The 19371-nt window shown below is 54.6% G+C and overlaps 1 protein-coding gene across 4 annotated transcripts in view; it reads right to left on the bottom strand.

Annotated features, from left to right (window-relative positions):
* Positions 1–979: 979 nt before the first annotated feature.
* PACS1 (phosphofurin acidic cluster sorting protein 1) overlaps positions 980–19371 on the bottom strand; it is a 132589-nt gene continuing 114197 nt past the window's right edge. For all 4 annotated transcript variants that reach the window (XM_001917268.6, XM_023654487.2, XM_070230203.1 and 1 more), the window contains exons 11-24: positions 16187–16267; positions 14726–14841; positions 14416–14551; positions 13069–13173; positions 11727–11833; positions 10906–11060; positions 10659–10769; positions 9888–9990; positions 9396–9438; positions 7211–7253; positions 6790–6925; positions 4215–4441; positions 2667–2786; positions 980–2512 (exon numbers count right to left, since the gene is read on the bottom strand). In XM_001917268.6, coding sequence (XP_001917303.2) covers positions 2397–2512; positions 2667–2786; positions 4215–4441; positions 6790–6925; positions 7211–7253; positions 9396–9438; positions 9888–9990; positions 10659–10769; positions 10906–11060; positions 11727–11833; positions 13069–13173; positions 14416–14551; positions 14726–14841; positions 16187–16267 — 1599 coding nt within the window. In that variant the 3' untranslated portion in view covers positions 980–2396. The remainder of the gene's footprint in view (positions 2513–2666; positions 2787–4214; positions 4442–6789; positions 6926–7210; positions 7254–9395; positions 9439–9887; positions 9991–10658; positions 10770–10905; positions 11061–11726; positions 11834–13068; positions 13174–14415; positions 14552–14725; positions 14842–16186; positions 16268–19371) is intronic.

Below are 19371 nucleotides of genomic sequence, written 5' to 3'. Positions count from 1 at the left end.
CAGCCCCTGCCCTCCTGGGAAGACCTGTCGTGGGCACTTTCCCTCTGCCCAGAGGCAACGCTTGTCTCCTCGCTAGTTCACCTCAGACACGATTTGACTTCTCCTGGTGTTTCCTCTTATCGACCAGAGTGTACACCTCACTCGGTAACTAACATGCAGATGGCATTTCTGGGACACTTTCACAGATCTCACTGGATCCTCTCCCTCGGGAGGTAGGCATGATTTCCATTCTCCAGACTCAGAGTTTGTACGGGGCCACACAGCTGGGGTCCAAGCGTCCCTCCGTTAGGTCATTTGGTCACAGGGCTTGGGGAGCCTGTGACAGCCTGCTCTACTTGGCTGTCCACTCCTCTGTGGCTATGTCCTGCAGGGCGAGGACACCAAGTCCCCCCATGCAAGCCCCCACCTCTGGCACTTCTTCCCGGGCGGAGGCTGGGTGTGCAGGCCTGTCCTGGGAGGGCAGGAAGGACCAGGCCCCCGGGAGCAGGGGCTAGGACTGTTTGCCATCTCTAAGGTTAAGGACGGGCAGGAAAGTGAACTCAGCGATGGGTCCCAGCTCCACCTCCTCCACCTGCAGAGGCAAAGACCGCTTTGGCCTCAGACTTCACCAACTTCCAGAAACTACGGCAAGACATCAACCTAGTAGGGGGAGAGAAGCCAAGTTCTAGTCTTCAATCAGAAGAGCGGAAACTGCCCTCGACACGACACTGGCTTGGGAGGTAAGATTTGGGGATGGTGAGTCCTGGAGAAAAATAGGATTTTGGTGTGGGAATGGTGTTATTTCTGTTTCTGACCTCCGCTTGCCTCATACTGGGCAAGACATCTTCTTGCTTCTGTTTCTATAATTAAGAAAATGGGAATTCACTTCTTTCCAGCTAGTTCCTAGTTGATTTGGAGCAGAGCTGGCTATGTTGTGCAGAGGAGAGGGGGTTGGACAGATCCTGTGTCACAGTGAGAGGCACAGAAGCCCAAGGCTTGCTAGTTGGTAAGAAATCACCAGTTTATTGAATGAAAAATCCAACATCCACTCAGTCCCTCCCACCCCACCCCTCTCTCCGGCCCCGAGAGAGCAGCGCGGCCCAGGAGACGCTCTGGACAGCAGGGCTGAGCCAGGGTCAGGGCTGGAGGAGTTTGGGGAAGTATGGAGAATGAGAAAAACACTTTTCAAAATGAAGTTCTGTGCAAAAACTTCTAGAAGGGGTGAGAGGGCACCGGGAAAGCTCTGGAGGTGCTGGTGGGGATGGAGGGCCGCGGCTGGGATCTCGACCTGTGTGCTCAGCCTGTCCTGAGAAGGCTGGTGGTCGAGGCTGAGGAGGGGCTCAGACCCCGAGCCGAGGTGAGACGGAGGGGATGGAGCCTGCTGGAGAGAGACCTGGCTGGGAGGATGGAGTGTCTGCCTAGGCCAGGAGCCCAGGAATGAGGACAGGAAGAACAGACCACGGAAAGAGAGACAAACGGACACGGTGGGAACGGGGAGACAAAGGGGCTGGCGGGTCACAGACAATATGTTGGTGGGGGTCTGCCTCCCATCTCTCCGAGTCCAGAGTTTCAGGAAGAGGCAGAGCCGTGCTGGGGTGGAGCGGGTGGGAGGCAGAGGGAGGAGAATCATCCACAAGGGAGGAGCCACAAAGACAGGGACCGGTGCCCAGGCGAATCACACGGAACCACCAAGAGACTGGCCGTGCAGAGAACCAGAGAAATGCTCAAGGACATATGCAACATCTAGAGGGGACCAGGGGTGGTGAGGAAGTCGTGCATGGGGGGCCGGAAAGGCCCCTCCATCTCAGAAATACATGGCATCACCATAGAAACACTATCCTGGGGGTGAGGGAGCAGGGAGCTGGTCCTGGGACTGTGAAGGGGCACACAGTCCCATGGGCTCAGGGTACCCTCTCACCCTCCACGGGGAGAACCACGCAGTAGTGGGAAGTGGCCCTGGCCCCCATTCGTGGCAGGCAGCTGGGCTTTAGAAACCGAGAGGTGGCGGGGAGGTGCGGGCTGGGCTCCCTGCTGGGGGCCAGGATTCCAGGTTTCCTATTTCCAGGAAGGGAACCGGTGCCACATAGGGGAAGAGGCTGGAAGTCAGGTGAAGGAAGGCCCAGAGGACTCAATTCCAGGGACGGCACCAGAAGGCAAAATCAACATGCCTTGGGCCTGGAGCAGGAGGGAGAGGAGGAAAAGGAGAGAGGGAGGGAGGGGGCTGCCCAGGGATGGGACTGAGCAGTGGAGAGGGGAGCAGTATCCCCAGTGGCAGTGTCCTTCAGGACTGGGCAAGTGATATTAGGCCCCAAGGCCAGGAAAGGGGTGCTGGGCCCGGGCCTGCGGGCCTCCCCCTGCCCACAGGCGGTGAGGCTGGTGGCAGTGCCAGGAGGGAGAGTGGCCAGGAGACAGGGCCCTCAGGTGGCCTTGCTGCCACTGAACAGTCCCACTGGAAAGTGCTTGACATGGGTGGGCCACTGGGCCGCCAGCTGGAAGAACTTGATGTCACTCCACTCGACTCCGTCGATGGACACTAGGGGTGACAGGGGAAGGGGCAGGGGTGACCAGGGCTGCTAAGGCCAACTCCCAGGGTCCCTCGGGGAGGGCCATCGCCTCCCTGCCCCACAGTCCCTTGTCCCCCTTCTCCCGCCCTGCCTCTCGCCCCTCCTCCCACGCCCAGCCCGCACCTCTCAGCATGGTCTGCTGCTGCTTGGCTGAGCAGATGAGGCGGCTGATGCCTTCGATGACCTGGCTCTTAGAATCCACCTCCTTTTCTCGAGGTTTCTTGCTCAGGAAGATGGTGGGAACTGGAAAGCAAGCAGGAACCCAGTCAGTCACAGCCTCTGGAGGTGCAGCCACCCCTCTCCTCCCCCACCCACACCGCCCCCTCTCTTCGTGGGAAAGGGAGGTGATTTGGAGAAAGTCAGTCTTTCCTCCCCTGCTCTCTAGCTCTGGGCTGTGTATCAGGATCTTCAAGTTCTTGCCCTGTCCAGCACTGGTCTCCTGACCTTGGCTAAGTTCCCGCTCCTCTCCCCTCCCTGGGCCTCGATATCTTTATCTGCGTAACGAGGACCTGGGGCCAGATGGTCTCTGAAGTCCTGTCTAGCTTGAATGTTCTAGGCAGCTTGTGGGACGTCTCCTTCCTGCGCACTAGCGCACTCGCGCGCCCGCGTGAGGCTGTGTCTCTGGGGTTGGGAGCGGGGCTGTGCAGCAGTGTGTGTACTAGCTCTGCCTGGGGATGGGGACATCGGCGTAAGCGCCCCTCGTTCCCCTCCCACCCAGGAAGAGGAAAGAAGGAGGGCCCTGCCGACCTGAGAGGCCCACCCTAGGCAAGCCTCTGGGGTGCAGTCGCAGGTTTGGCTGCAGGCCTGATACAGCCCTGCCTGCCCCCCAGGTGCCCCTGTGGAGCAGAGGCACGAACAGAAAGAGGCCCAGCTGCTTTGGGAGTGCCGGGAGGAGGGAGAGGCCAGCAGCTAGAGGAAGCCCACTTCCTGAGAGCTGGGGGGCTGTGGGGGCCTGAGAGCCCCCCCCGGCCTGCCTGTGGGGCAGATGCACAGCCAGATCTGTGGGTTTACAAGTGCAACCGACAGTGGCAAGCAGTGCCCCAGCATGGCCTGGGTGTGGGGATTCCTGCCTCACTCGCCCAGAGCACAGGACCCCCAACTCTCCCTCTGCTGCCTGAAGCCACGCCTCTTATCCGGAATGGGCTGTATTCCCTTTAATTCTTAGAAAGCAACTACATGCCCTTTTGCTCACAAAGGCTTGAGTGGCCTCCAGGGTTGGGTGCAAACGCTCTGATCCATGGGGCCATGGTGACCTTGGTGATGTGGCATGGAGATGTCCTCCTCTGCCACACAGTCCACCCCTGAGGGCAGTGGCTGGAAAGACTTCTTTCGTTGTGGCAGTGCTAACTGCCTGGGCCCCTAAGGTGCTGACGCTCAGCAGGCAGGGACCAGTGACTCACTGGGGACTTCAGTTTCCTTCATTACAGCAGGAATGGCTTTGTCCCACAGGTGAGACAGGACCCCCGCGGGACCCTAGACTGGACCACATGATCCATGTGCTGCTTTGCCCTCATCCAAGGTTTCCCAGAAGCAGATTCTGTCCCAGACCCTGAGAGAGGAGACGGGGAGGGCTGGTGACCCTGAGAGAGGAGACGGGGGGGCTGGTGGCCCTGAGAGAGGAGACGGGGGGGCTGGTGGCCCTGACTGTCCCCGGCCTCAGAGGTCACTCACCTTTCTTGTTCTTCTCTTTGGTAACCACAGTCATTGCCATGGTGCCGGAAAGCTGGGCCTCCCCACCATGCGGCAGGCGGGACACCTGCACTGAGCGGAAAACACTCTTGAGGGTGTTCTTGGAGCTGGCGTCCCTCTTGTCACCTTCCCTCCTCCGCTCCCCAGGGTGGCCCAGCCAGTAGTCCACCTGGAGGCCAATCACGTCCCCATATGGGCTGTTGGGGCTCCTGGAGAAGGGGAATAATAATGGAGAGGTGCTCTGCGCTCAGTTCCCTACTGCATGCCACACAGGGGGTGGAGAGGGGACCCCGAGGCTCTGGGAGGGCGAGAGGAGGTGGCTGGCTCAGTGACTCCTCGTTCCCTCTAGTCGCACAGACTGGTTCGTGTGGGAGTGGAGGGTCAAGATATCTGAGGACAAAGCCAGGAGAGGGTAAAGACCCGAGTCACCATGAGAGAAGCAAATAAAAAGTCCTGGGGGGACGAGGCAGGCAGAGAGGGAGGAAGCGTTATGAAGGAAGTGTGTGTGCACATACACACACGCACACTTGCACACGTGTGCACACACCCAGGAAGCAGAGCCCTGGCAAACCCAGCCAAGGGCCGGAGATTAAGTGGGGCAGAGGCGGACACCTTGGCAGCTCCAGAGCAGCGCCGCCCCAGGAGAGCCAATGGATGCTGACCTGCGACTTTCTCTTATTTATGGCACTTCTAGCCCAGGGATAATTTTAGCTCCAAGGGGAAAAAGAGCTGATGTTTTCTTGAAAGGAGGTGTCAGACACAATAGGTACACAGGCTACAAAGTCATCTGACGTTTCTCTATCTGCCTGGTTTCAGCAGTTCCATTAAAAACAAGCTTAAACTGGACAGGAAAGGAGGTCGAGGTAAAGGGCTGGTCCCCAGGTCCCCGGGGAAGCCTGGAACTGTGAGGCCACTGGGGCATAACTGGCTGTGTGGGATTTCCTCCCTTCCTGGCACTGTCCCTTCGGCAAGTCAGCAGAAGACCACGAAGGGAAGTGACAGGAGACGGGAGGGCAAGGGAGGATGGGGTTGGAATTCGAGCTCCAAGGCAGGCCTCTCACCACCCGAGAATACTTCATCTTCTTCAGGGACCAGGACACTGTCAGTGATGGTTCTGGAAAAGCCACCAGCCAGCGCCTACCTTCCCTGCTACTCAACGACCATCACAGCAGAAAGAGAAGGAGGCGAAGGCAGAAGAAGGGGAATGGGGAGGAAGGAGGCACAGGAGCTCCTTTTCCTGACACCGGCCCTGCTCTTTCCCACCCCCGAGCTTGCTCCCCTGGGATTCCCTGCGGGCAGGCGGCTCCAGCCTCCCTTGGGGCGGCTCCAGCCTGCCTCTGGCCTCAGCGTGAGAGCTGCCTCCCCAGGGAGGCGTCCCTGCCCACTCGATCTAAACTTTGGATATTTTAGATCCTAAAGAAATCCCCTCTCCCTTCAAACCCCCTGGTTTTTCACAGCACTTACTGCCGTCTACACAGTCTGAATTTCTTCACTGCTTCGGCAGCGCTGCCGAGGCCCAGGAGCCTGAGCCCCAGGACAGCGCGCTGCCCGTCTCACTCCCCGCGACAGCTCCGCCGCACTGATGGACAGACTGAAGGCACAAAAGCAGGCGACACCTCCGTGTGCCAGGCACTGCCACACCTGCTCCCACTCACGCCTCACGACAAAACTGTGCCGTGGCTACTTCACCTCCACTTTCACAGACGTCAGAAAGGAAGCTTAGTAACTTGCCCAAGGGACAAAGATCCTTGACCCAACATCGGTCAGGCTCCTGAACCTTCTCACCTGTGCACATCCTTGAAAAATCCAGTGTTAGCAACAATCCCACACTTCATGTCCGATCTCCCTGGATATCTGAACGGGGTCCTCGCCCCACCACCCCCGTCAGACAGGAGACATCTGAGGCCCTGGCCTGTCTTCGGCAGGAATCCTGTCAGGTCAGTTTAGCCAGAATCCCCTGAGCCCTGAGGTTTCGTCTCAGCTATGTCCATCCACCGCCCCCGACCCTGCGCCATGGCTAGAAATCCCCATTGCTCTCGCTGTATTTGGAGTTGGGCCCAATCGCTCCCCCGACGGCGAAGGCCCACTGCAGTGGCCCCTGCCCCTGTTGCGGTAGTGCCCACCTTGAACGGTCTCCCTTTACCATGCTTTAAGAGGCGTCATTCGATAGTTTGTTCTTTCACACAGGCTCATACAGCAGACATAACACAGAACCAACACCTCGAACCCAGGTGCGTCCGACTCCCATGTGTCCCCCAGCGAGATACGTGCAGAGCACTTTACAGGCTATGCGGGCTCTCTGCCCTTTGTCTCGTCCAACCCTATAACCGTGAGACGGGCAGGCAGACAGTATCCTCCATTTTACAGAGCTGGTCGATGACTTGCCTGGCCAGTGACCTAAGTCTCTGAATTCCAGGGCCACTGTTCTCACCACGATTCTCCTCTCTAAACCCAGCGTGCTTGTCACTATTCTACAATGCCACGGCGGCAGGGAAGCCTAGGGTCCTGGGCTCCGATGGAGGGCATGGCAGCAAAGACAGGCACAGGGGAGCCTTACCCCACAACGGCGAGGGCACTGCTCATGGACGGGGAGGAAGGAGGCGTGGCCGTAGCGTCTCGGCTCAGGCCCGAGCTGGAGGGCGGTGATGTGGAGGGCACGGTAAGGCTGACCACAGGTGAGTCGTCTCCGTCGCCTGTCACGGTGGAGAAAACACAGTCGGCCAGAGGAAGCCACCCCTGACCTGTTGGTGGCAAGGAGTCAAGGAGCCCGTCTCAGCTGCAGCCTTGCTCTCCTCCGGGCCTTCCACTCTTCCCCTCACCCCTGCTGCTGCTTCAACTGGGGGGAGAGAGCGCCCCGTCTTCCTGCTCAACTCTGACTTAACCCAGGGCGCCAAGGCCTTCACCTTCTGGCTGCCAGACAGAGAGGAGGCCAGAAGGCACCACCCTCACTTCACAGAGGCACAGGGCCCCGGGCTCACCTGCAGTGGAAGGAGAGTCTTCGACCAGACCCACCTTCACCACCTGGGAGGGGAGAAGAGACACAGCCTTAGTCCTCTCACCCAGCTGGACACCTGATCCGACTGGAAGCAGATGGCCGACCACAACAGCCCTTACTACACAGTGTTTGATCACAGGCTTTGAAACCTTTGCAGAGCCAGAGCAGCCCAGATCTTTAAGAGACGTGAAAAAACCCAGTTCCAAACACCGAGGGGGCCACAGGGGATCTTGCGGCTCTTCTCCGGGGATGAGGGCAAAGCCACCTTGAGGGCAGGAACCATTTTGGCATCCTGATCTCATCTCTTCTAGGATCACACGAGCGGGAGGCCACCCTCTCGTGTCAGAGAGGGAAATGAAGAGCCCCTGTGAGACAGCCCAGGAAGCTGGCAGTGTCGCGGGGAGGCACTCGACGCCCGCCTCACCAAACTAAGTGAGTGCGCTGACGTGCTCAGACCAGCCCCCGGATTCTGGAGGAATACCAGTGAGGAGGGGGTCCCAGGCACCCACCCCCGAGGCAGTGGTGTTGATTTCAGCTCCCCAGAGAATTTTAGATCCCTCATAGAGAATTCTGGGAAGGAGAGGGGGCCCTCCAGTGGCCAGCAAAGGGCACAGCTAGAGACAGACTATTTGAATGTCATGGCTGTGGCTTGAAGTGACAGGTGAAGTCCTGTGAACTGGCAGGCCTGGGTCCCAGCACCTGGCAGAGGTGCAGCAGAGCTGGGAGTCACGGAAGCTGGACCCTGGGGACTGGCATGGAGTGGCGATCACGCACACACGATTCCTTCGAGGCTGCTCAGAGCACGACACTGCCATTCATTAAAGTTTGTCTCAAATTCTCTACGCAGCCTTCTTTTAGTTCCCAGAAAGTAACACATCGACGCTTGGAACTTCCTGGATATGACTCCCCCTCTCCCCTTGGTGCTGCATGAGGCTCCTTTGTTTATTTGTTTGAATTCAAAATTTTTTTTTCTCTCTCTCTCTCAGCTGCAGGCCAGAGCGGGCAGCGACCCACAGCTCCCTGAAGATCCCCCAGCTCCACGAAGACATGAGTCAAACCACTGGCCCAGGCTATGGGCCACAGTCCAGGCCCTCCAACATGGCTATGGGAGCGGTCTGAGGGACTAACGGGGACCGACTGGCCCAGCCCGGCGGGAGGCTTTGCAGGGCCTGGGAACAGACTACTGAATTTCCCCAGGCGCAGTCATCTCCCAAGATGACTCCAGACATCCAGAATCTGGGACAAGCAGAGAGCAGAGACGGAAGGGGGCTGGCCCACACCTGCACATGCCCCTTCCCCCTCAGAAGCTAGGAGGGATCCTCAAGGAGACTGTAGGAAAAGATCTGAGCTGATTGGGAAGGGAAATTCGAGTCTCCTCAATGGAAACCTGAGTTTTCAGTCACGCCTCTGTGCTGGGCTTTGGCCCCGGCAGGGTGTCAGCTCTGTCCCCTCCAGGCTCCTTCTCCAGGTCGGTCTCTGCCTTGTGGCCCAGCTACCACTAAATGAAACAAAGGCCAGTACCACCTGACACCAAAGACGTCCGGGAGGTTTTCCCTTTCTTTTCAAAATCCACTCATCTAGAGACTCCCCTCGAGCAAACAGGAGGGAAGGGAGAAGCCCTTTCTCTCAGAGGACCCTCCGAGCTGAAGACAGAAACACCTAGTTCTCGGACTTCTCTTCAGAATGTCATCTGTCAGTATTTCCAAGGCAGCTTTCTCTTCCCTGAAGCCTGGAGAAGCTATGCTCTGGACACCACTCCCTAGGCCGAAGCACCCAGTTCAGGGCCCGGTGTAGGAAGTACGAGATACCAGTGATGGTTCGTGATGTGGGGAAGGAGGACACTGAGAGGAACAGCTCAGAACACGTCCTAGCCCAGCATTTCTCCACCTCGGCACTGCTGTCGTTCCGCGCCGCACCGTTCCCTGTTGTGGGGGCTGTCCTGCGCACCACACAATGTTTAGCAGCATCCGTGGTCTCTACCCACTCCATGCCAGTAGCATCTCCACTCCCAGTTGTTGACAACCAAAAATGTCTCCAGACATTGCCAGATGTCCCCTGGGGGCAAAATCGCCTCCGGAGGAGAGCTACCGTCTAGATGAGTCTTATTTGTGTGTGTGCTGGGGGAGGACAGGAAGAATGGGGTATAGAGGAGGGGAGTCAGTACTCACGCCAATGAAGGGGATGAATTTCTGATAAGAGTCTTCATCAGGGCTGTTGGGGGAAACAGGAAAGCCTTCGAGTTAGCGGGTGAGACTGCGTGGGGAGCGGGCACATAAGCTTTTCACAGTTTACTGTGGCTTCAAGGAGTCCAGACACTACATGACATCTTCCCATCACATCTCAGGGTGGTACAAGGAGCCACCAAATGGAGGCAAAAGACCTGATTCTGCACATGACACTCCCTGCTCCCATGTCGGAATTTCAGTCCCTCGGGTGGGCTTCTCTGTACTGAGGGGGTGCCCATACGGGTGGGGAGGCCCAGGGCAAGGAAAGGAGGGCCAGGATGGGAGGCAGTAAAAAACACTGTCTCTCATATTCTGTCTGGTTCCTACACAGGGAAATGGGGTGGGGAGAAGGAAAATGTGAAAAAGCAAAGAAAACTCAAGATTTATCTAGCCCACCCAACCTATTTTTAAGAAATCTCTCAAAGTCAAACTTACAACTTATGCCTGCAGGTCAGCATGGCTTCAGCCACAGGAAGCTGGTGCGTCACGCCTGCCCCATTGACATACTGCATCACCCGCCCCACCACGTCCAGTTGCTCTGCAGAGAAGCCAAGAGAGAACGGCCGAGCTATTTCAGCAGGCAAACTGAAAAACCCTCTGAGAGCGCCCCCTTCTTGAGACCCATCAGGAGACACTAGGAGCCGAGGCAGAGAAAGTTTCCGACGATCTGCTGGTTTTGAATCTAAGGAATCATGAGCCACGGCGCCATCCTCTCCCTCGAAGCCTTTCCCAGGCTCGTCACGCCCCGGCCTCCTGTGACCTAGAGGAAGCCCCCCCACCTCTGCCCCTCACTGCCTCCAAGGTCTGTTGACGCACGTAGCACCTCTCAGCCTTGCAGAGCTCAAGCCCTTTCTATTCCTGGCTGCCTTCACTCCGTACCTCGGGGAGAGACACGGTGCAGGGTTATTCATTTATCAACAGCCCGCCTAGGAACTATTCTCTGCTTCTTATATTTGATCTTGGCAGCTAGATGTGCCCGCTCTTAGCCCTCTGTATTTCTAGATGTACAGGAGCGGAGTAAATAGTATGAACTGAAAACATCCAAGGTGGAAGGGCTGCACTGCAAACACGAACATGCAAAGGGACTGGGAGGGTTCGAGCCACAGGGAGGAAAAGCAGCATGCTCCCCGACCCCCTCCTTCAGCCAAGGCTGGCTCTCCACCAATCAGGCGACATTGTATCTCAATCCCTCACAGGGGCCATTACCTGACACTGGGGGCTCTGAGCGACTGAACAGATCTCTCCAGCTGGAGTCAAGGAAGGTACTGCCATATCTACTGTCAACTGAGCCCAAGTATTTGGCTACAGGGTGGGAACCTGTTGGACAAAAACCAAAGAAGGTGAGCTGGTTTGGGATGGAAGGATGGCCCTGGCCTTTGGGCTCCCTGACTATCCCTTCCTAGGACCCAATGCCACCATCTTGCTTCAGGAGTGGGATCTGCCACATCTTTACCAAGGGGGATGATGAGAAAGCGCATGTAGCCAAGCCAGTCGGAGGTCTTGCTGGCCAGCGACTTGACAAAGAACCGGAGGATGGAGCTCAGGTAGCTCTGGCCTCCTACGGCTGCCACCTTCACCGGCCGCGGCATGGCGGAGTTGCAGTTGCAGCTGGGGAGAAGGGGACAGTCACGCCACATTCAGGAGGTTCACCAGCATCCTGCTCAGAGGGCCCTGAGCTCGGACTTTACTTGATCTCAACAACCCACAGGGGAGAAACAAACCAATAAACAAAATAATACAGAGGCAATAAACCAGTGTTTTTGCAATTAAGAGGGAAGTCCAGGATCAGAGGGGGCAGGTAATTGTCTAGAAGGAAGACAGAATTAGAAGTGGCTGAGGCTAACGGGGAGACAAGTCAGCAGAGCTCCTGGGTCAGCAGTGGGTGTGAGCATGTCTCCTTCCCACAGGCAGGGACTCGGGGCCCTTCTGGGAAGGGAAGGCCCTGACTCTGGACGCCAAGCAGCGTGGTACACTCATAGGGAGGGGAGTAAAAGGTCCGTGTAAAACCCTGGATTCTCCCCTCCTGGCCTTCTCCACCATGAGTTTAAGAAGAGGATGAGGCAAGGCCAGGTGTGGCAGAGTCCCGGTGGGGAGGCGGGGAGGGCAGGAAGGTGATATTTTCATGCCTGATCCTCTGGGACATCAGAGCACCAAGCACGGGCCACGGATTCCCGGTCTGATGAAGCCAGGAGGTCCTGTTGATGCTTGGAAGGCAGGGTGGGAGGATGAGGTCAGAGGGAACCCCAAAGGGCGGGAGAGAAGCCAAGCCCTTACTAGCGCTGGATACGGGTGAGCAGAGCGGACAGCACGGCCTGGACCTCCACAGTGGAGCAGGTGCACACGACAGGCTTCCGCTGGTCCTGGAGCAGCTCTGCCACGTACTAGGGGGCAGGGAGGGAGAGGGGCAGGGACAGAGGTGAGGGCCACAGCAGGGGCGCTGCTCCCCCACAGGTGCCAAGAGGCCAGGCAAGGCCCAGACCAAGCTGCAGGGCCCTGTCCTCCTCCTTTTGACCACAGCTGGGCAAAGGTCAGGTTTCTGGCTGCCAGTGAGGAGAAGGTGGAGTGAGACCCCATGTAGCCTGAGGCTCAGGAATCTTTAGATCTAATGTCACCTCTGTAGCCCACCCTCCAGGTGGTGGGGCCACTGGGGCAGTGGGATTCTGGCACCAGGATCTAACCGGGCGACAGTGGTGAGTGGGAGCAGGCAGCTTGCTCTGCCCCTTCTGAACTGCCTTTGTGGAAAGTAGTGGCAAGCTCTGGCATCTGACAGCATTTTGTACTTCTCAAGGCACCTTCCTTCCATCATGCTACCTGATACATAGAACCACCCTGGAAGGAGGGCAGGATAGATAATATTGTTGCTTTTTCACAGATGAGGAAACTGAGGTACAGAGATTTAGTACAGAGTTAGTGACTTAAGGCCCTATATGCTGGGAGATGAAAGAACTGGGACCAGAGCCCAGAGCTATCAGCTCAGTTTAGGGAAGGAGGGGCCTGAAATACGGGGATCCTTTTCCTTTTTTTTTTTCCCCAGGAAGGTTAGCCCTGAGCTAACTGCTGCCAATCCTCCTCTTTTTGCTGAGGAAGGCTGGCCCTGAGCTAACATCCGTGCCTATCTTCCTCTACTTTTTTTTTTTTTTTTTTTTAGATTTTACTTTTTCCTTTTTCTCCCCAAAGCCCCCCAGTACATAGTTGTGTAGTCTTCGTTGTGGGTCCTTCTAGTTGTGGCATGTGGGACGCTGCCTCAGCGTGGTTTGATGAGCAGTGCCATGTCCGCGCCCAGGATTCGAACCAACGAAACACTGGGCCGCCTGCAGCGGAGCACACGAACTTAACCACTCGGCCACGGGGCCAGCCCCAATCTTCCTCTACTTTATATGTGGGACGCCTACCACAGCATGGCTTGCCGAGGGGTACCATGTCCACACCCAGGATCTGAATTGGGGAACCCCGGGCCGCCAAAGCGGAACGTGCGAACTTAACCGCTGCGCCACTGGGCCGGCCCCAGGGATCCTTTTCCTATCTTCCCATGCCCTTCCTTTCAGATCACACACTCCAGGGGGTCTCTTGCTCTCCAGAACCTCTCCTCCCCAGCCCTGCCACCTCAGTGCTTTACCTGGCCCTGCCAATCGGCGGTGTTTACGAGGATGACATTTTCTGGGAGGGCTGCATCTGACACCAGGATCTGATTCAGTTGGTCATATACCACCTTTCGTGGAATCTGCAGGGACAAAAGTGTCTGTCAGGCAGTCCCCCGGGAGCCTGAGGGTAGGGCTAGGTGGACTAGGGTAAAGAATTCCTAGAGCATTGAGGGAGAAGGACCCTAGGCCTCTGTGGAGGAGACCCAGTATCCCACCGGCCAGACCAGAATGGAAAGGAGGAGGAGAAAGAATACGCAGGGTCCTCAGAGAACACTTTCCGGCACCAGGAACAAAGCCACAGCGGTGGGCCTGGCACAGCGAGGGCAGACAGAGCTGGAGACGCAGCCGCGTCCCACGAAGGGCAGTGATGCAGGGAGAGCAGGAGAGCCGCCAGGAAGGAGCAGGAGAGGAGGAGGGGGACAATGGCCAGCAGGTGCTCACAGAAATGAGAATGAGGGCAATGGGGAGAGAACTAATGAGACCGGCAATGAGCGCTGTGTGGGGAGCCCTCCTGTCACAGGGAACAAAAGGCCTTTCAGAAACAGTGATTAACAATAAGGACAATACCTCGCCCCAGGCACTGGGATATTCTAGTCTCTGGTTTATGTTCAGCTATGTAATAGCGTCAAACTCAGGAAGCCACACAAACTGACACAAACCTTCCCCTCAATGATATTTATGAGGTAAAGGAAGAGGCTTGCTGTTAACTCTACAAGAATAGTCATCCTGTGAGGGACGTCAGTTTAGAGAGGTTCCTTCTCCAGGCCCCTGAAACCGCTGGCCTTCAAAAGGAGAACACACTTCCCCAAGTCCAGTTTCTTCTGCGTGTCTATTCCAGCCCACTCTCGGGTCTTTCGATCAAAATATTTTAATATTGTTGATGTGCCAGCCTGAAATGACAGTAAGCGGCCCACCACAGTACTAAAGGTATCAGAGGTCAGGCTGGTGGCGTCCGATGAGATTTTAACGGCTGCCATCCTCTAGAACAGCTGATTCCCCACACAATCTCCAGACTAACGTCTGAGGGAGGCAGAACAAACCAGAAGGGGTGGAATTGCCACTTGGGGCTGGGACAATGCTGGCTGGCATCTCTGCTCCCTTCCCCATTCCCCACAAATCAACACTGAAGCCAGTTACACACTAGAAGCAAACAACACGTACGTGAGATTTCTCTGATTTAGGTCTGTCTTCAAGACTTTGATTCAGAGCATTTCAAAGTATTCTTTCTTTCCTCTCCATCTAACTAACAAGGAAGATGACAAAACGGAAACCACGGTCCAGGGAGGCACAGAGGCTCCTGGCCTCGAGTGGGGACAGTGTACCTGTGTGCTGTGGCCCAGGTCGGGGGACCGCTCGCTGTCGGAGCTGTTGGTCCTCTCACTCAGGGGCTTGGAGAGCTGCCGCTCCTTCAGGGGGGTGCTCCTCTTCTGCCGCGGGGTGTGCACCCCGTCCACTTTGCTGCCAGAGATGTGGGAAGGAGGTGGTTACACAGGCCCTCCAGCCTGGAGCCACTGCCAGCCTGCTCCTCCCTAGGCCGCAAGCCTATGCTAAGTGTGGTTGCAGCCTCGTACCATCAGCTCGGCTTCCTCAGTTCTACCCCACGTTCTAGGAGCTCCTTCCAATCTCGAGTACCTGGGAGAGGCAGAGCCGTGGACATCCGTTTTGCTGGACTTCATGGGGGTTTTGACTTTCTCTGGCACAACCAGACTTGTGCTCACGTCTCCAAACATGTCCTGGTCAGTGATTTCCTGCCACGGGGAAAGGAAGCACCGAGGGTAACTTCTCACTCAGTGACCACCCAGAAGCCTCGTGGAGTCCTGCCAGGGCCCATCACCGTCACGAGAAGAGAGCAAATCAATAGGTCTCTCTTCCTGGAAGCACGTGGCTCTAAAACTCCTACCGCGCCCGAAGAGGACACTGTTACTGATTGATTCAACTGCGTGCACCCACTGTGCTGGGCGCTGCCTCCTGTTACTCGGTCTGTCCTCCACATTTACGAGCTATCTGTAGACATGCAAACCTGGACCGATGATCCAGCTTCTCCAGGTGAGAAGGAGCGAGTTTTACTCAGGAAGCAGCATGACTGGAATTTCACTTTGAAATGACCACTGTGCAGTACGGACCAAAGTGAGGCAAGAGTGGAAGCTGGCTATTCAGATTTCTATGAACTAAATTAATCTCGAGTCAGGTCTAATGATTTGTCATACACCAGCTCTTTAGTGCTGCATTATTTACTATAGGAAATCTAAGCTTAGAATAATTCTTCCTTGAACTCTCTGCGAGGCTGAGGCACAGCACACCCCCCGATGGTCTTAGGTGAAGTTCTCTGCTCCCCCCAACCTGCTGTGCCCAGCCTCTAGTCCCACTGGATGAACTCTGGCACACCCTGCAAAACCCAGCTCCGATGCCCTCCCTCGGCAGCCGGAATCCCTCTGTCCTTCCCTGGGCCTCCAGAGAGCCTCTGCACCAGGTGAGCACAGGCTGGCTTTCCCCCTAGAGGGTGGCGTCTTGATGGCAGAGACCATGGTATTCTCATCTTGGCACCTTCAGTGCTCAGCACGTGTAGTTGCATAGTAAATGTGTGTGGAATTCAATTTTTAATTAAATTGGGCACCCCAGCCAATTCATTCAATTTCACTAGGGCTTGGCCTGCACTCCTGGGCAGCTCCAACATCTCTCAGAGAAAGGAGGTGACCAGCAATCACGTGGAGCTCTAATGTTGTGGGCTGCCTGGCCATTGGAAGAACACCACTGGAGGAAGGGAGGGTTTTTCAGATGAAGATACTGGTCGTCGTCTCTCAGAAGTAAATGAGGGTAACAGATAGTGAGAAATTATCCAAATGAGCATTTGACTAGGTCTAATTAAAGGGCAGAATGAGGACACTTCCGGTTTGCTAATTTGGGGAATAATTGGTCTCCAGAGTAGGTTACATTCCATGGGAAAGGATCTCAGGAGAAAGAGACTGAAGGACATTCACAAGTCCACAGACTTAGGCAAAATTTCCAGGGTGGCCCTGAGGGTCTTTTTGCCTTTATTTCTAAAGGTGCAAAAACTACTTTAAATGCTGAAACGGGAGGCTGAACCATACATACCAGAGTGTCTGTTTCAGTCAAGCTGTCATCTTGATTTTTAATCCAAGCAGATTTGACTTTTTCTAGAGCAGCCAATTCCATCTGCAAAAATCACAATAATTAGTCATCACCAATCCAAATAACTACCACTCCAACTTGTTTTCTGGGTCCCTAAGAAGCTTAAAATATTTTCAGTTAATCTGAAGACCTCACCAAATCTTTGGGATTTTCATCTTATAAGGGGTATATTTTTGTGAAAACTAAGCTTCAGAAGGGTCAGGTATTTTTGTAATCATTACATCAGTAACACATGAGTTGGGGAACCCAGAAATTCTTACTCTCACAAGATGTCCCTAGGAAAGAGATGGCTTTGTCTGGGATCCACAAAGTCCTGACCCTGGATTCGGTAAACACCACTGCCCAGGAGGGACATTCGGAGCCTCTTCTGCTTGTCAGAAGTTGCTGAGAAGAAAGGAGGATCTTATAGTTCAGGTCTTTGATTTTGAGACTAAAGACATCCATGCTAGCCAAATGCTTTTTGCTTGGCAGAAACATCTAGAAAACCCTCAAACAGAATATACTAAGCAAAAAGACACCCAATGTTAAGCCATTTAGGTGTGAATTAATTCTCCCTTTGTCCACATCTCTTACTAGTATTTCTCATAAATATTAAACATGTACCTTGCAAGTATAGATACACAACCAGATTTTTCATATTTGCTAATATTGCTTCAGGCTGTGCTGGCGCCACTGTCAAAGTCATGAGCAATTGAGGGTTGTGGGTCTCAGACAAAGGGAAGGTATTGGCCTCAGTGAATCTCTTTAGTTCTTACGCGGAACCAGGGAGTCAGAAAAGGTCAAGGATGTCCCACTTCCTCCCAATTACTCAAAGTCCTCTCTCTGAGTAAATTATATAGGACTGGGAAATATCAGGCTAATAATAATAAGCTCAAGGGGTCACTTGGCAAACTAATGAACAAGGCTCACAAGAGCAGGCCCGTGTTGTACTCTGAACCAGGGTTTCTCCATCTCAGCACTACTGACACTTTGTGCCACATCCCTCTCTACTGCGGGGGGTTGTCCTGTGCAGTGCAGGATGTTCAGCAGCATTCTGGCTTCTACCCACTAAGATGTCAGTAGCAGCCCCTTACCCCTCCCCACTTGGGACAACCAAAAATGTCTCCAGTCATTGCCAAATGCTCCTCAGGAGGCAAAAGTCATCCCTGGCTGAGGACCACTGCTCTAAGTCATGCAAGACTAACCCAACGTCCTTGAACCCGACCTTGTGGCTCCAGATCTTGAGATGCTCTGGCTCAGAGCCATACACGATAGGTTGCCTCCAGATTGCACAGCTAGTTCATTTACACATTGTCTATATGAATAACCAATGTTAACAGGGTCTACAATCATGGAGAAGTCCTGGTCAGACATAAGGCTGAAGATGATTTCGCTCAATTTCGGATCTCAGTATGACAAATGAATTAAACATGTTTTAAAGAGAATGAATTGGGGCAATACGGCCCTTCTGTTAGAAGGTTTGCAAGTAGCATGCCCTGTTGTCAAGCCCTATGACAGCCACAGCATTGTTTCCATGGCAAAGTTGCAAGATCTGATAAGACCTGCAGCTTGCACTGGGGTTGGAGGGCACCTGCCAGCTACTCGCTGACTCATCTAGATGTTCCAGTTGATCCCAGCAGACTCCTGATTCTCCAAGTTCCTATTCCTGCTCCTGTAAATACTGAGGGCTTTCCTCACCCCAGGACCCTGGAACACCGGCAGCGCAGTAGCTGAGTCTGCCTAATTGTGTGGCCTGGAGGCAGATGCCCGCAGGCTGAAGCACCGTGCTGTGGGGCGATGCTGGCTCTGCAGAGCGCACACGCCTCTGTGTGTGTGTGGGGAGGGGGGGGGGGAGGAAGGGCAGAGTGGGCTAACATTTTAGGCTCTGATTCTTGTCAAGTACTGGTCTCTAACGCCACATTTTCAGTGCCATGGAAATGGCGACTTCTAGCAGCAGGTAGTCTTGGCTGAAAGTCAACAGCTCTTGGCCACCCGGACTGAAGCACTGTCAGCGCCTATTGTCATCAGCTTGCAGAAATAAATTATGTCGCTACTGTGTGCCCAAGTCTTGGGAAAAATGCAATAACTCTAATAATTTGTATCAGCAGAAATTCCTTTTGCTTTTAGTGATCAATCCTCTTGAAACTTGGGGGAAAAAAAGGATGATTAAGAAAAATCAATAACAATGCTTGGAAATCAGGGAAGAGAGGACAAGAACCAGGCAGGGCGTGCTCGCCTGCCTCCATCTGCATGGTCTCGGCATCTTTCCCTAATACATGCAGAAGTTCTCGGTGTAAGAGCACAGCCTCGCTGTGCAGTTCTCAAAGTACCTTTCATACTAAAGGATTCCAAAGCTCCACACCCACAGCAAGACATATGGGGCTCTTCAAAATAGAAATATCACAGAGAAGCAGCAAAGCGAGTCTGAAATCTGGCCAAGGAAACCATTATTTGAAGGACTCTAAAAAGACATCCAGATTCTACCAATTTTGGGAGTCCGGAACGGAAATGGCTGTAAGGGAAGATAATAACAGTAACAGCGCGTACATTTACTGCAGCCTCCCCGTGCAGTAACTCGAGCCACCCGTCAGGCAAGCACCAAGCTAGAGGTTTACCTGCATTCTCTCGGCGGAATGCCACACTGCCTTGTAAGGCACGTGCTTTGTGGAGGAGGAGACGGCGGCCTGGTAACTGCCTCAGACCACACAGTCAGTGGAGTGGAGTCAAGAGTCATCCTCAGAAGTCTGACTCCAGAGCACGTGCTCTCAGCCCAGCCCTACCGCACCCCAAACAAATGTTCTGCCTAAACAGGGACCCTTAGGCCATCGTATTATAAAGATTAATACTCAACTGACTTTTGAGCTCACTGGGCTTCTATGCCAGTACCTTTATGTTACAAACAGGACACCTGAGGCTCAGAGCATTAAGGGGATTTTTCTCTCTAAATTTTGTAAGCCATATAACTGAGACTAAAGTAGAACCGACAGACAAATTCTATCAACTCAGAAACACCTTCATTAGTATAAAACAGTACCTCTTATCGATTTAATAACAACAATCCCTAGCATTGAGCATTCACCTTGTTAGGTGTTAGGGCTCGTGCTTTTGGGGCATTACCTCAGTTAATAATTTAGCTGCATTTTGTTACA

This window comes from Equus caballus, chromosome 12 (assembly GCF_041296265.1).
Source record: "Equus caballus isolate H_3958 breed thoroughbred chromosome 12, TB-T2T, whole genome shotgun sequence".
Lineage (NCBI taxonomy): Eukaryota > Metazoa > Chordata > Mammalia > Perissodactyla > Equidae > Equus > Equus caballus.
Note: the sequence above shows the minus strand (reverse complement) of the source record. Positions and strands in the feature narration are given on the sequence as shown.